Source organism: Eumetopias jubatus, unplaced genomic scaffold, assembly GCF_037043125.1.
Source record: "Eumetopias jubatus isolate StellerSeaLion01/CBP00866 unplaced genomic scaffold, mEumJub1_p1.0 scaffold_1, whole genome shotgun sequence".
NCBI lineage: Eukaryota > Metazoa > Chordata > Mammalia > Carnivora > Otariidae > Eumetopias > Eumetopias jubatus.
The window spans coordinates 178,629,473-178,643,341 of record NW_028274807.1 but is presented as its reverse complement, the minus strand read 5'-3'; the positions used below and the strand labels follow the sequence as shown (position 1 = coordinate 178,643,341).

Here is a 13,869-nt window from a genome sequence, read left to right as displayed (position 1 = left end):
TTTGAGTCCAGTTAAGTGATTTTCCTAAGGGACTTTCTCCTTTGTATCTTGTAAATACCCATATTTTGTATCTTTCCTTTGTCTTACCATTACTGTTACATAATAAACTCCTTAAAAGCTAAGGCCAACTCATATATATATTCCTATAACTCTTTGCTGATTCTGTTATGATGCCTTGCACAGAGAAGGAATTTGATTTATATATGTTGCATAAATGTCTCCATTTTTCAGTTATTAATTCCTATTTAAAGGAACTCGAAATTGCAAGAATATAACTCTTCCATGTTTTCCAGATAACATATGAAGTACTATTTAATGAACTTCACCTAGGCCTGTTGCTATTACTCTGCAACAGGACCGTGATTCATTAGGATCAAATAAAATATTTCCTCTTTGTTCTTCCAAATTTGTCTTAAATATATACCATTTTCTGCCTTTATCCTCTTAAAAAAAAAGTAAACTTAAAGTTACTTCTTTAAAAATCCAGATCAATAAAAACAATCTCAAAACTGACTTTAGATTTATTAAACGAGGCACTAACTATAGAAAAAATTTTTAAGCCATAATATCAAACCACATAACTAACCTGGTTTTCCACATTGCTCAGCTCCAAAACTGCAGAAATGAACAAAACTTATCTTAAATGGTATTGGAAATATAATGCAGATTTCAATTATTTATTGATTTCAATATAGTATTGAATTGTATTGGAAATACTATTCAAATAGTATTCAGATAGTATTGGATATATAATGCAGATTTCAATAATTAAATATTTAAGAGATCAGCTGATTTTGAGCTATACCCACCAGTAAGCATTACCATGTAACTCAAATTTCCAAAGCACACTAACACAAATATTTCAAGTGATTTTTTTGGTAGCAGAATAACCATAAGCTCTTAATCATCTGTGGCAATTAAAAGGCAATTTATTATTTGTAAGCCATACAGGAAATGCTGCCCCCTGCAAAGTATTTTAAAAGAACAAAGAATGTACATTTATATAAAACAAAGAATGTTTTATATAAATGTACCCCAGAAATTATGAGAGCAACTTTTTAAAATTCTAGTGATTCACAGGATTATTAGAGGAAAAAGGAATTCTATGGTGATGACTGGAATTTTATTTTCCTCGCCTTAATGTTTATGCTCATATACAATATCCTTCAATACAGGAGTGTAGGTATAAACCTACAAAGGCTCCAATGACGAGTAATATAGATAAAGAGGAAGAATGTGCCAATTTAAGAGACTGTAAGACACAGATTTTGGCTCTGAGGAAGAGAAGGGAGTAGAAGGAATTTGCTTCGCCACATGGCAGGACAATCCAGGGCGAGAGAGGCCAAGGACCCAGCTCAGTCATGACCACACAGCAGAGCCCTGTCCACCTCTTACTCATTTCAGCTGCAGCGCACATGCTCTGGGGCTCAGAAGCCCTCCTTTCCTGGATTAGTTGGTATGTAAGTGGTTAGCAGAAACAGGCACAAATGGCACTTCGATATTTTATTTGAATTCCATGCTATTTAAATTTCCTGAAAGCACTAGGATTGCTCCATTCTTAGAAACATTTTAATTGCAATGGAGAATTGACTAGGAAATAAAAGCTCAAGAACAATTCAGGAGAGGAAGAGAACAGAGAGTAAGAATTTCCTCCTGGATAGGGAGCAGGGAATTAAGCGATAATAATAAAGGAGGAGAGAAACCAATTCTGGTGAACCAGTGAACTCACATAGGAAGGGGAACTAGATATAGAGGCTGTAGGGCAAGTCTCGGGATCAGTCTATGAACTCAAAATTGTCACTGATAAAACGACACTAGTCTAGGAACTTCTTCACACTGTTCACTCACAGTATTTAGAATACTTGCCCCCATCCTTCTGTGCCTAAATACCACTCATCCTTCACATCCCAATTCAAATCTCATGCCTTAAATGAAGCTTTCTCTGATTCCTAGTGAAACAGCAACTCCCCTTTTTTGAACTATTTTGTCCACATTTCACACACTGTACTTACCAGTCTACCGCGTTTTGTTTTGGACGGACATCTTAGCTCCCCTATGAGTACATACACTCCCCAAATACAGTACACGAGTCTAATGGATCTTTCCGCAGCTCTCTGTATTTACAGGGTACTCTGCACATAATAAATCGCATTTTAGTGGGTACTGACCAAATACCGTTGAACAGATAAATACATGAACTCATCAACCAATTAACAAGTACTTTAGAATGACAGGAAACTAGAATAGGAACTGAGAATCAAAAGTCAAATAAGGTAGAGGCTCCCCTCTGTCGCATGTTTTAAATGACAACTTAAAGGCTAGTCCATTACCCTGACTTTATATTTTCATCCAATATTTTTCTCCTCTGAACTTACTACAAATGCAGTTTTTAAAAAACCTAATAGTTGTATAATTCCATGCCCCTGCATGAGAATTTAAGCTCCCTGAGTGTGTGAGTCGCACTTCCCCTGTTCACGAGTATACCTCCAGACCCAGCTCAGCACCTTGACACAGTAAACTGCTCAACACTGGTGAATAACTTGCAAAATAATTTTATATAATGTATTTAAGGAGTAAAAATTAGAAGGTCTAACAGTTCTTTAAAATGTCCATAACAGTGAACTCATAAAAATTAAATACAGATGGGGCACCTGGGTGGCTCAGTCGGTTGAGCATCCGACTCTTGATTTCAGCTCAGGTTAGGATCTCAGAACGTGAGACTGAACCTTGGATTGGACCCTGCGCTGGGCGTGGAGCCTGCTTGAGATTCTTCCCACCCACCCCACCCCACCCCCCCGGCCCACAACCTTCTCTGGTGCAGGAGATCACACTCTCTCTCTCTCAAAAAAAAAAAAAAAAAAAAAATTAAATACAGATAAATATCAACACTGGAAAATCCTAGTGATTTCATCTTTTGGTTTTCAAATTGGGGGTAATTTCTACAAGTCAATACAAAGAACCTGCTAAACTGACTTTGGGCTAAACAGAATTCAAATGCTAAAAACCAATTCATCTCCAAGGTTGCAAGAGAACTCAGAATTCACATAATACACCTGCCATACCCCTATTTCTTGGACAATCATCTTTCTTAAAGAAAAAGAGCAGCCCCAAGCCTTGTGCTACGGCTCTTCTTGTCTTCCACATTGATTGTGCTATTATATCTATCTACAGAAGAGCCAAGGCAGTCCTTTCTGAAAAATTGATTATTAAGCCCAATAATGACTAATATGTAAGGACTATTAATTATATAAAGCAAAACCAGCTTTTAGTTGGTAACAAGAACTAATCTCGTGAAGGCTATTCCTTGGGTTACACCTCGCCATGTAACTACTAGTCATCAGACCTCAAACGTTTATACAAAGGTAGGTTTCTGTTGGACTTAAAAACAAAACAGAACCCAGAGCGCCTGGCTGGCTCAGTCAGTACAGCATGCAACTCTTGATCTCAGGGGTTTGAGATCGAACCCCATGTTGGGTAGAGAGATTGCTTAAAAATAAAATCTTTGAAAAACAAAACAAAATATACACAACCAAAAAAACTAATTTCAAACATATGTTTTCATTAGTCAAAAAAATTTATACAACTGTCTGAACAAGAATTACAATGTTTCCCACAAAATGGTGAATAAACTTGAATTTAAAACATTTAATTATAGTGGTTAAGAGCCCACACTTAAAAAACCAAAAAACTTTTTATGAAGGAAAATCACGCGCAGAAAGAGACCACAGGATGGTGAAGTGCCACATACGCATCACCCAACTTCAAGCAGGTACCAACGTGTGGTCAACCTTGTTTCATCTGCACCTGGCCCACTTTCCCCCAAACCTCTGTGGATTATTCCAAAATAAACCCCAGGCTTCACATAATTTCATTTATAACCATTTCAACACTTCAAAAGGCACAGACTTTGAGTCAGATAGACCTGGTGTCAAATCCAGGCTCTACCAACTAATGGCTTTGGGAGCCTGGGCAAGTGACTGAACTTCTCTGAGCCTGTCTTCTACCTGCAAAATGGTGATAGTAATCCTGACTTCACAGGAGTACAGTACAGATGAAATGAGATAAGCTATCTGAAGAACAGAGCCTAGCGCTGGCCCACAGGGAAGAGTGAATATGGTAGCTGCGGTTATTATGACTGTACTGGCAAAGATAGGACTCTTTCTGCCTCATTTCCAAGGAGCCCCACAAAGGACAAAGCAAATAGGAAGTATACGCATATTTTAAAAAGAGATGCTAACCTCTCTATGCTAAACTTATAGAGACTAACAAAAAAACATGATTTATGACCCTCTCAGCCCACAACTGACCTCTAGGGAGTTTAAGGAACAGAGGTCCAGAAGAGCTCTTTGGATAAAACTGTAGTGCTATGGGGTTTCAAGCACTATCCACGGGGGAGGGGGGATGGGACGGGACTATTTTCCTGTCACCCTAAACCAAGAGAAAGGGAGTTTTAAGAGGGGCCCCTAGAGAGTGTAAGTGACCATCCCCAGAAATTGTAGGGGACAGAGACTGGTGTCTGACCCACACCTGATAAAAGCCCCGCATGGAGAAGCAGGAAGGGGCAGCCTGGGGTGGCTGTGTGGAAGGCCTGCCACGGAAGCAAGCAGTACTTCCTGCAACGGCAAAGAGGAGCCCCCTCTCCCCAGGGCTGGCTTCACAGCCTAAGGCAGGCCCGAGATGGGGAAGGGAAGATTTACTTTTTTAATCAAGTTCAAAGGGGACATTTTAAGTACTTAAAAGAGACTCTTGTAATTTAAAGTGATATAAAAATTTACAGAATATCTATTATATAAGATAGGTGTGTATGTGATATGATATTTATAGGATATATATTCCATCCAGAAACAATAAAAGAACAGACAGAATGAGTTCAAAGAACTGAGAGAAAAAACTAAGTTTCCCATGATGTTCAGCACCTTCAATATAATAGTTACATTATATGTTCAAAAGCTGAGCAACAGCAGAGTGAGGAATGCCATCATAAAGATTAATGAAATGCAGATATTAGTACAAATAATAAACTGTATGAAGTGTATAATCAAATATTAAACCATGTCACTTCTAAACAGAATAAAATTTCAAGGCATATAAGAAAAGCTGCTCTTTTCATCTCTTTTTTCATTTATTTTCAGTGAGTAACCACAGCTAAGTGATGCTTCCATCAAGGATTCTACCCACTTCTTCCCCAAAAGAATGGAACAGGGGGAAAGAAGTGAAAGGTGCTCAAGACATAGGACAGAAACAAAAAGTGGAGAGATGATCATGTGGCCCAAGGTTACTGATCCAGGGACAGAAACTCCATGCACAAGGTACTGTGTTAAGCACTAGAATAGTACTTAAAGGGGCAAAGCAGGTTTTCTGCCCTTAAAGGAATTTGGATTAGACACGTAGCAACAGCGAGAGATGAATGCACACAGTCTTTAGGCGGTGGGAGAAGGAACACAACACTGAGACTAGCCCAAGGCCCAGTAAAGAATTTTTTTTTAAAGATTTTATTTATTTATTTGAGAGAGAGAGAGAATGAGAGATAGAGAGCACGAGAGGGAAGAGGGTCAGAGGGAGAAGCAGACTCCCTGCTGAGCAAGGAGCCCGATGTGGGACTCGATCCCGGGACTCCAGGATCATGACCTGAGCCGAAGGCAGTCGCTTAACCAACTGAGCCACCCAGGCGCCCCCAGTAAAGAATTCTTGTGAAGTCTACTGTGAAGTCAGGAAAAGCAAATTCATGGTTCTTTTAAAAACTCAAATCTTAAAATAAAATAAAAACTTACATCTTAGTCAACCCATTATAATGAGATATTCTATAGATTCTGAAGCCTTGCTACACTAGTTTTGAAAGCTCATTCCAGGGGCGCCTGGGTGGCTCAGTCGTTAAGCATCTGCCTTCGGCTCAGGTCATGATCCCAGGGTCCTGGGATCGAGTCCCACATCGGGCTCCCTGCTCAGCGGGAAGCCTGCTTCTCCCTCTCCCACTCCCTCTGCTTGTGTTCCCTCTCTTGCTGTGTCTCTCTCTGTCAAATAAATAAATAAAATCTTTAAAAAAAAAAAAAAAGAAAGCTCATTCCAGTTAAGATCAATATTTCTTAAGGGGGAGAGTTATTCGTTACTTTCAAAAAATGGAAGCACTCAACTGACCTTTCTAATAAAAAGTGTGATCGCTGTGATTGCATCTTGAATTATAAGCAGGCACAAATTCATTCTTGGAAAATAGTAAATGCCACAGAAGAGCTACCCCTGCGTCAGTTACAGAGTATCCAAACAAACGAGATTCTTCAATGGCAATAATGACATCCTTGTGCCATCCACCTGTACAAACACAAGTTACAACCCTCCTCCCCACAGCTTATGGCATGTATTCTAGACAACCCAGCTCTGTTTCAGCACTAACTAATCATGACCCAAATTAGCCACAGAAGATGCTCTGTACAGTTAACAGAGGCTTCAGATTCATTTTCAGCAGACACACATCCAGTGTGTTACCTAAGGTTTGCTGGGGCTCTCAAGACACAGCTGATAAGACAATTTCTTGTCAGATTGATAATGATGAAAAGTTAAGTCTCAATTGCAGTTCTCACCTACAAAAACCGTTTTGAGTAATTGATTACCATGTAAGTCAACGCAATCAAATTTATTTCTGGTTATGTAATCACAGAACTGATTACTTTTCAAATAAAAATCCAGAGAACTAGATTACGTCCCAGAGTAAAAAGTAGCAACTGTGTGTGTTTGTGTGTGCGTGCATGCACACATACACAAACACACACACACACACACACACACACACGGGGGTTTTGCCAGTTTTCCATCTGGAAACCATGATGTAACAGGATAATCGCAAACTCATTCTCACTGCTTAAATCTGTGAATAATGCGCAGATCATCTAACGTGACTTAAGTAAGAAATTATGACGGCATGTAACTCAAGTTCAACAACCAGTCATTTATAGTAGGTTGATTTTTCAAGGTAATCTTTTGGGATTCAATATCTTAGAAAGCAAGAAGAAATAACATGAGAAAAAAACAAAGCAGTTTCTTTCCCACCAATAAATTAAGAAAGATCGATTTTTCAAAGGTAGTAGCTCTACAATCTATGAACAACAATCCTTCAAAATAAAATACAGCCAGCCTAATCCAAGTGGATTGATAAAAAGGTATCTTTCATTTAACTACAATTCATTTTTAGAATTAGAATTGTTATCTACCTTAAAAGAATCTACTTCAAACATGATTTTTCTCCCCAGGATAAGAAGGCAACAGGTTACACAGAAGTCAAAGAAAAACATAGGTATACCTCTAGGAGGGACAAAACATTAGAGATGGGATTCTTCCTTTTAAGTCAATGATGTCACCTGGGTGGTAAAGGGAAGAGCTTCCTTACTTTCCCCTTCTTATCCTAAAGTCTGGAAACTAAGCCCCAGAAGTACCTTTATCTAAGGACAAAAGAATGACCAGACTCCCAGGAAAGAATATAAGAAATGACCATAAAGAATGGAAAGCTACTTCTAAATAAATGTGCCAGAACTAGGATGCTATTACCTTCAAAGTCATTACCTTAGAAATTATATACTTAATCCAATGATGCTGTGATAGTCACTCTGGAATTTGTTTCAGAGCTCAGAATGTTCCACATCCTTAAAACTAGTTAATCTTTGTCCTTTCAGGTTAGATTTGGCAATAGTCAAAAGTCCTCAGAGTAGCTGTGCTTTTCTTTAGAAAGTCTTTCCTGACCTCCCAAGTCCAGGTTCTGTGCCCCCTGCCCAGGGATCACTTCGTCCCCTGGCAGAGCACCTTTCACTCTACAATGGAATTGCTTACTTGTCAGCAGTCCCCCAGGAAAACAGTAAACTGCACAGAAACAGGGAATATATCTTATTATTTATTATTACACCCACAATCCTAGCATAGTGCCCAGAAAACTGCAGGCCTCCAATACTGAATGATGTGATCCACTATCATATGAAATGGTTTGGAATACAGTGTCCATCTTTTCTACTGATCCTTCCAGCATCTCTCAGGAAAGAGTACCACACCTCACTTGTGTAATTATCTACCTACAGAGAAGAACTACTACTTTATATACCTGGGGGAGAAGTGATTGCATTTGATGATTTTCATTACTCATTTATGCACAGAAAAGCAAAAATCATGACATGCTCACAGACTAGTAACTTTTCCACTCTCAAATCTGCAAGCACAAGAATATCTTACCTAATTGCAATATCTTTATAGTGTCTCTGTAGGCTTTCATCACCAACTTGAAGTGGCGATAAAGTGGGTAGCACAAAACTCGTCTTCCAAAAGACACCAGAATTTCATGAACATTAGTCCAAGTCTGTGAAGTAGAGTTTAAATAAGTAATCATTTCCATATTACATAAACAAAAGGACACAACAAAATATGAAACTACTCTCAATTAAAAACTCTTAAGTTTGGATCATCATGAAGCCACGCAAGAGAGAAATACAAAACCATGAAATGAGATTTTTATATACCTTACAATAAAATACTTAACTGAAGTCTTTGTCATTTCTCGTACTTTATCAAGATATCACAAATGCTCTTTAAAAATCACATATGCAGCAGGAAAGTTTTAAAAAGTCTTTTAAGAATTACAAATAAGAATCTAAAACACATGGCACTAACAAAATGCAGATGCACATAAAAGACACTGTTAAATGATATATGTTTCATGTTTTTGTCCTTTAGAACCATTCCAGATAGTGTAGATGAAAGATGTGGAACTTGTCAGTGAAGTGTGTTCAGTCTCCCTCTTCTCCCTCTTCTTCTTTTTTTAGTGCTTTGGGCGTGAGTAATACATGGTAAATACATGGTATTTACTTCAGTAATTTGCTTTCACTTATCAAAGAGAAAAGTGATTTCTTGAAAAAAAAGTGTTTTACCTTGAAAAGTATCAAACAGAAACCATCAGCAATTCAAAACTTACACCGCTAGACAAAGGCAGTTTTGTGCAAAATTGTTTTTTAATTGCATTTTGGTTAAAACTGTATTAAAAATGTAACCCATATATAAAACTTAAAATATAACAAGTAAAACTAAGGGAGCAGAATAATTTCCATGTGTATTAATCCTTAGTGAATGAGAGATCTGATTAAAAATATAGAGTATCTGACAAAGAACAGCTTCTATCTAAAAAGAATTATAAACTTTCTAAAAATTCTACCAAAAACTAAATACTTTTAAAAGTTTCACATAGCTCTTAACATCTCTGGTGATTCTAAAGTTATCTCAAAAACAATAAAAATTTCAAATTAAAATCATAAATAGGTGAATTTATTCATGTGGATTTTAATAACTTGAACCATGAAATTAGTCACCAACTACTTTGTTTTCAACCTAAGTAACCAACGCAATCATTACAAAAACCAGTTTCTCCATTATATGCTGATCATAGCAATAAGGAGAACTCAAGTGAAGTCTAGAGAGCGGTGCTCCTCCATCTTTAATATGCATATGAATCCCTGGAGACCTTGCTACAGTTTCTGCTTCAGTGGGTCTGGACTGAGATTCTGTCTTTCTAACAACTCCCAGCCAAGGATGCTGGTCAAGCCGCTGGTTCACGGAACATTCTTTGGAGTAGCAAAATTCTCTGACAAAGCTGAATGTCTCAATTCCTGTTCACATCTATTGTTTGAACAAAGTGATGCCACGACAACTCTGATTTAAAACTTAACCATCTACTGTATCTAGGATTTAAACTGGGAAAAAAACCCAAAAACCTAGTTGACTAAATTAATGATGCAATTATCAGCTATTTAAATTGACAGCTTTTTTTTTAATGCTAGCTTTTCTTTCTTTCTCTTTTTTTTTTTTTAAAGATTTTATTTATTCATTTGACAGAGAGACACAGTGAAAGAGGGAACACAAGCAGGGGGAGTGGGAGAGGGAGAAGCAGGCTTCCCGATGAGCAGGGAGCCCGATGCGGGGCTCAATCCCAGGACCCTGGGATCATGACCTGAGCCGAAGGCAGACACTTAACAACTGAGCCACCCAGGTACCCCCCCCCCACCTTTTTTTTTAAGGTAATCTCTACATCCACCGTGGGGCTCGAACAGAGGACCGCAAGATCAGGAGTCATATGCTCCACCAAATGAGCCAGCCAGGTGCCCCTAAAACGACACATTCTTCAAGTTTTCTAATTACTGTTGTGATGTTCAACAATTTGTTCAGAGCTAGTATATTTTAAAATAGCATCCTTTGATAAGACTTATACAACTATTTTCTAGGAAACAGATATAAAAAGAATGATTACTATACTAGAAGGGTTATCAGCTCTGACCATACTAATTGTAGGACCTAAGATAAGTTATTTAAACTATATAATCTGAGTTTCCTCATCTGTAAAATAGCAATAATACTTCTCTCACAGACTTACTGGAAGGAACAGGGGAAGTAATATATATAAAAGGCTTAACACGGTCCTTGATGGTCAGGAAATGGCAGCTAGCAGAATTATCACCTAGGTTTGCTGCCCAACTTTGAGCTCTGAGCCGCAATATATGCCAACTTACAAACAGGCTCTAACTCCACCCTACCTGCTCCCCCAACAGACCATGCGTGGTTTTTCCTCCAAAGTGTGTTCTCCTTCTCCCAAATTCCACAACACCCTACCTAGCTTCATTTGTATACTATGATTAGCAAAACAGTTACAAATGCAATTAGAATTTTATTAAAAAGATGGAAAAAACACTTGTATAACAAAGTTTCCACTTTTAAAAAGTCAAGTAATTGCTTGAATTACCCAAAATGAATGGCAACAGAAACATCACTTTTTAAACAAAATCTAAAAAATTGCGATTGAAAATCATACCTCAAACCAGCACAGTGTGGGACTCAGTTTTCTAATATTCCATGCAGATTCGACCTTTATTTGTTTTGAAGAAAAGAGTACTGTCATTTTAGAGGTAAAGTCATTCCAAAATAAAGCAAATATACCCATTTATTCAACTAGTATCTCAGTAGCATTGACATAGAAGAACTAAGAAGCATCCATGACTGAGTAAAAATAATTGCTTTGCAGAAGCTATCAAAGGCAAGTTTCTGCCTACTTTCCTTGGGATTTCACAAAGTAAAGCTTTTCTACTGATAAGAGTAGCAGAACATAAGAGCAAATAAGCAGGGGCTTTGAAACTAAAAATTAAAGCAAAGCGATGCTTCCTCAATTTCTGTCCCTTCTCAACTAAGTTACTTGCTTCCCAAACGTTCTGTGAATAATCTGCCAAAGGACTCAAAGATAATGCTGAAGTGCTGACTGGGGCACTTAAAAAGCTGCTCAAGAATTTGGACTTTCAGAAAATGCTTGTGAGAGAATAAGTACATTCTAGAGGTCTTGAAGTTGCAAGACTTCATGATGTCAAATATGCGAAGAATCAAAAATGGTAAATTTTATCGAGCATAACTAAACACCCTCACTCATCTCCTTAAGCAATAATGTGAAGTACTTTCTTTGTCAAAGAAAATATTTTCTCCAATTATGGTATCCTTAAAAGATGAGTGGAAACAAAAACCATCTCCAGCTATATTATACCCCGATACACTTGTTAATATTCATTTTAGAGTCAAATGCAAATCTCAAGAGTCACCTTTGAAATTTTCAAAATCATAACAACAGAAAATGTGACACATATCAAAAAATAATCCTAATACTATGCTAATGCTACAATGTTGAGAAAAGCAGATTAAATAATATACATCATGACCCAATTTAAATACACATACACACAAGTACACAATGAAAAACTGGAAGAGATGTATCTCCTCGTAACACTAGCTATTTCTGATTGGCTGAGATTACAGGAAGTTTTAATTATTTTCTTCATATGTATATTTTTCCTTCTATACTGATAGGAATTATCTGTGCAATTTGTAAAAAAGGAAAGCATATGCTCAGCCGGAAAATAACCCTTGAGCAAGTACAATTATAAACAGCTGCAGGGGCACGTTAACTGGAAAGACTTTTTTTGGCTTTGCAGCCTTTTTTAAATATACAATCACTGATATAGGTAAGAAAGAAGCTTAGCTCTTCATTTATAAAATCAAATGTGGGCTAAAAAGAGATACAACAAATTTTGTATTATTAAAAAAAGATCATTTAAAAAATAATGTACTTTATAAAAGGCTTTACTTTTACAGGATTTCTTTCAATAGCAAAAAAAGATATGACTCAAGTTTTTGAAAATGTGATTTACATATAATTTTTTCAGAAGCATACCTACTGTATGAATTAAGGGACACCTGCGGATAAATGCTCAGATTCCCTTGCTCCGTAAAAAGCTTGCATCTGCAAATGGACAGCTTGGACAGAAGATATAAATGGGAATGGTAAAGTTTACCTCTTGTCAATGTCAAGTAGAAACAGCTCTCTTCTTTGGCCAACTCATCTCCTAAAGAGATGAGAGCTCAGGATAACCTTTCTCTACCCTCAGCTTTATTGCCTTGCTCCGCTACTTGGTAGACACTGACGCCCAGAGAGAAGAAAAAAGATCAAGCTAGCATTATGCATTCACGTTGGTACTCACCACCGATGCACATGTGCAGCTCTGCCAGGAGCACCCCCTGAATAACTAATCACAACAGCTCTTACTCTCCACGGGAGGAGTGATGCCTTACAGTTTATTTAGTCCAGTCACTTATGCCAACATGCAGAGACATACGGGCACTTACATTCTTCTCTCCTTCAGTGACACGAGTTTCATAGCAATACGCCAGAAGGATATCAATCAAACTGTAGTACACTTGGCGACGAGCTCTCTTGTCCAGTAGGTAAGATTTATTGACAAATTTTCGTAGCTGGTATTTCTCTTCTTCAGAAAAAGACACTAGGGAAAAAAAATGCATTTAAAAATTAAACGTTCCATTCAGTTTTGTAAAACCCCCAGTGTGGAGGATTTGTCAAAATTAGAACTTCGATTATAGAAACTGAAATAGGAGTTATTTAATTCTGAATATAGAAAGAAATTTTAAACTAGACTTCACAGTTTTATTAAGGGCTGTGCATCTGCTCAAACCCTAGTAGAGCTAAATAAAGGAGAAATGTCTAAACAGTATCTCTTCCTTATTTCCAAGATGCCCCTTTTTTGCTACACTGTCCTGTATTCAAGGCATCTAACTGCTGGAGCTACTGACTTTAAAATAAAGATAAGACAGTTCAAGAACACAAAACATAATAGCTAAATAAAGCACTCTGTAAATATTCATTACCCACTTTGAAAGTTCTACACAAAGAAATAAGAATATTCCCATATAATAGTCAACGTAAGGGCAAAGTATATTGATATTCTTTATATACAGAAACAAAGTGTTACATCACACATATTTAACTTGAGGGAAGAGGATGGTTCCTTTCAACAGTGTGTCTTTTCTTCTTTGGCTTGTCACCGTTTCTCCATCTTCATTGACAGCCTTCCCCACGTTAAAAATCTAGTATATATCATCTCATATTTTTCTCTATTATCATATAATGTTATACAGACACACAAACATAAACAAGGGAATTTATACCTCACCGCTCCCCCAACCCCTGCCAAGGAATTAGATCATTTTTCTCCATCTAGCCTACCTTACTCAGGATCTCTGGCAAATTTCTCCAAGTCAATTGGTACTTAGCTAATTTTTGTAAAGGAGTAGAATATTCCATGGTGTAGTATGCTCTATCCAACCACTCCCCCTACTGATGGGCATCCACTATGGTTCCAGTTTTCTGCACTGTTAATAATGCTGCATAAATGTCCTTACCACATGTCCTTGGATACTGAAGCGTAAATTTCTATAAAACAGATTCCCAAGAGTAGATTCACTGGGTTAAAAAGTGCATCTGTTTTAAAAAAATACTTCATTTAGAGGCTGCAACTC

General features: G+C 37.4%; 1 protein-coding gene across 1 annotated transcript in view; it reads right to left on the bottom strand.

The window, feature by feature from the left end:
• The window catches only part of SHQ1 (SHQ1, H/ACA ribonucleoprotein assembly factor), a 95,743-nt gene that overhangs the window by 51,394 nt on the left and 30,480 nt on the right, over positions 1-13,869 (bottom strand). The window contains exons 7-9 of the mRNA XM_028101846.2: positions 12,682-12,836; positions 10,829-10,882; positions 8,209-8,332 (exon numbers count right to left, since the gene is read on the bottom strand). Of these exons, the coding sequence (XP_027957647.1) occupies positions 8,209-8,332; positions 10,829-10,882; positions 12,682-12,836 (333 nt within the window). The remainder of the gene's footprint in view (positions 1-8,208; positions 8,333-10,828; positions 10,883-12,681; positions 12,837-13,869) is intronic.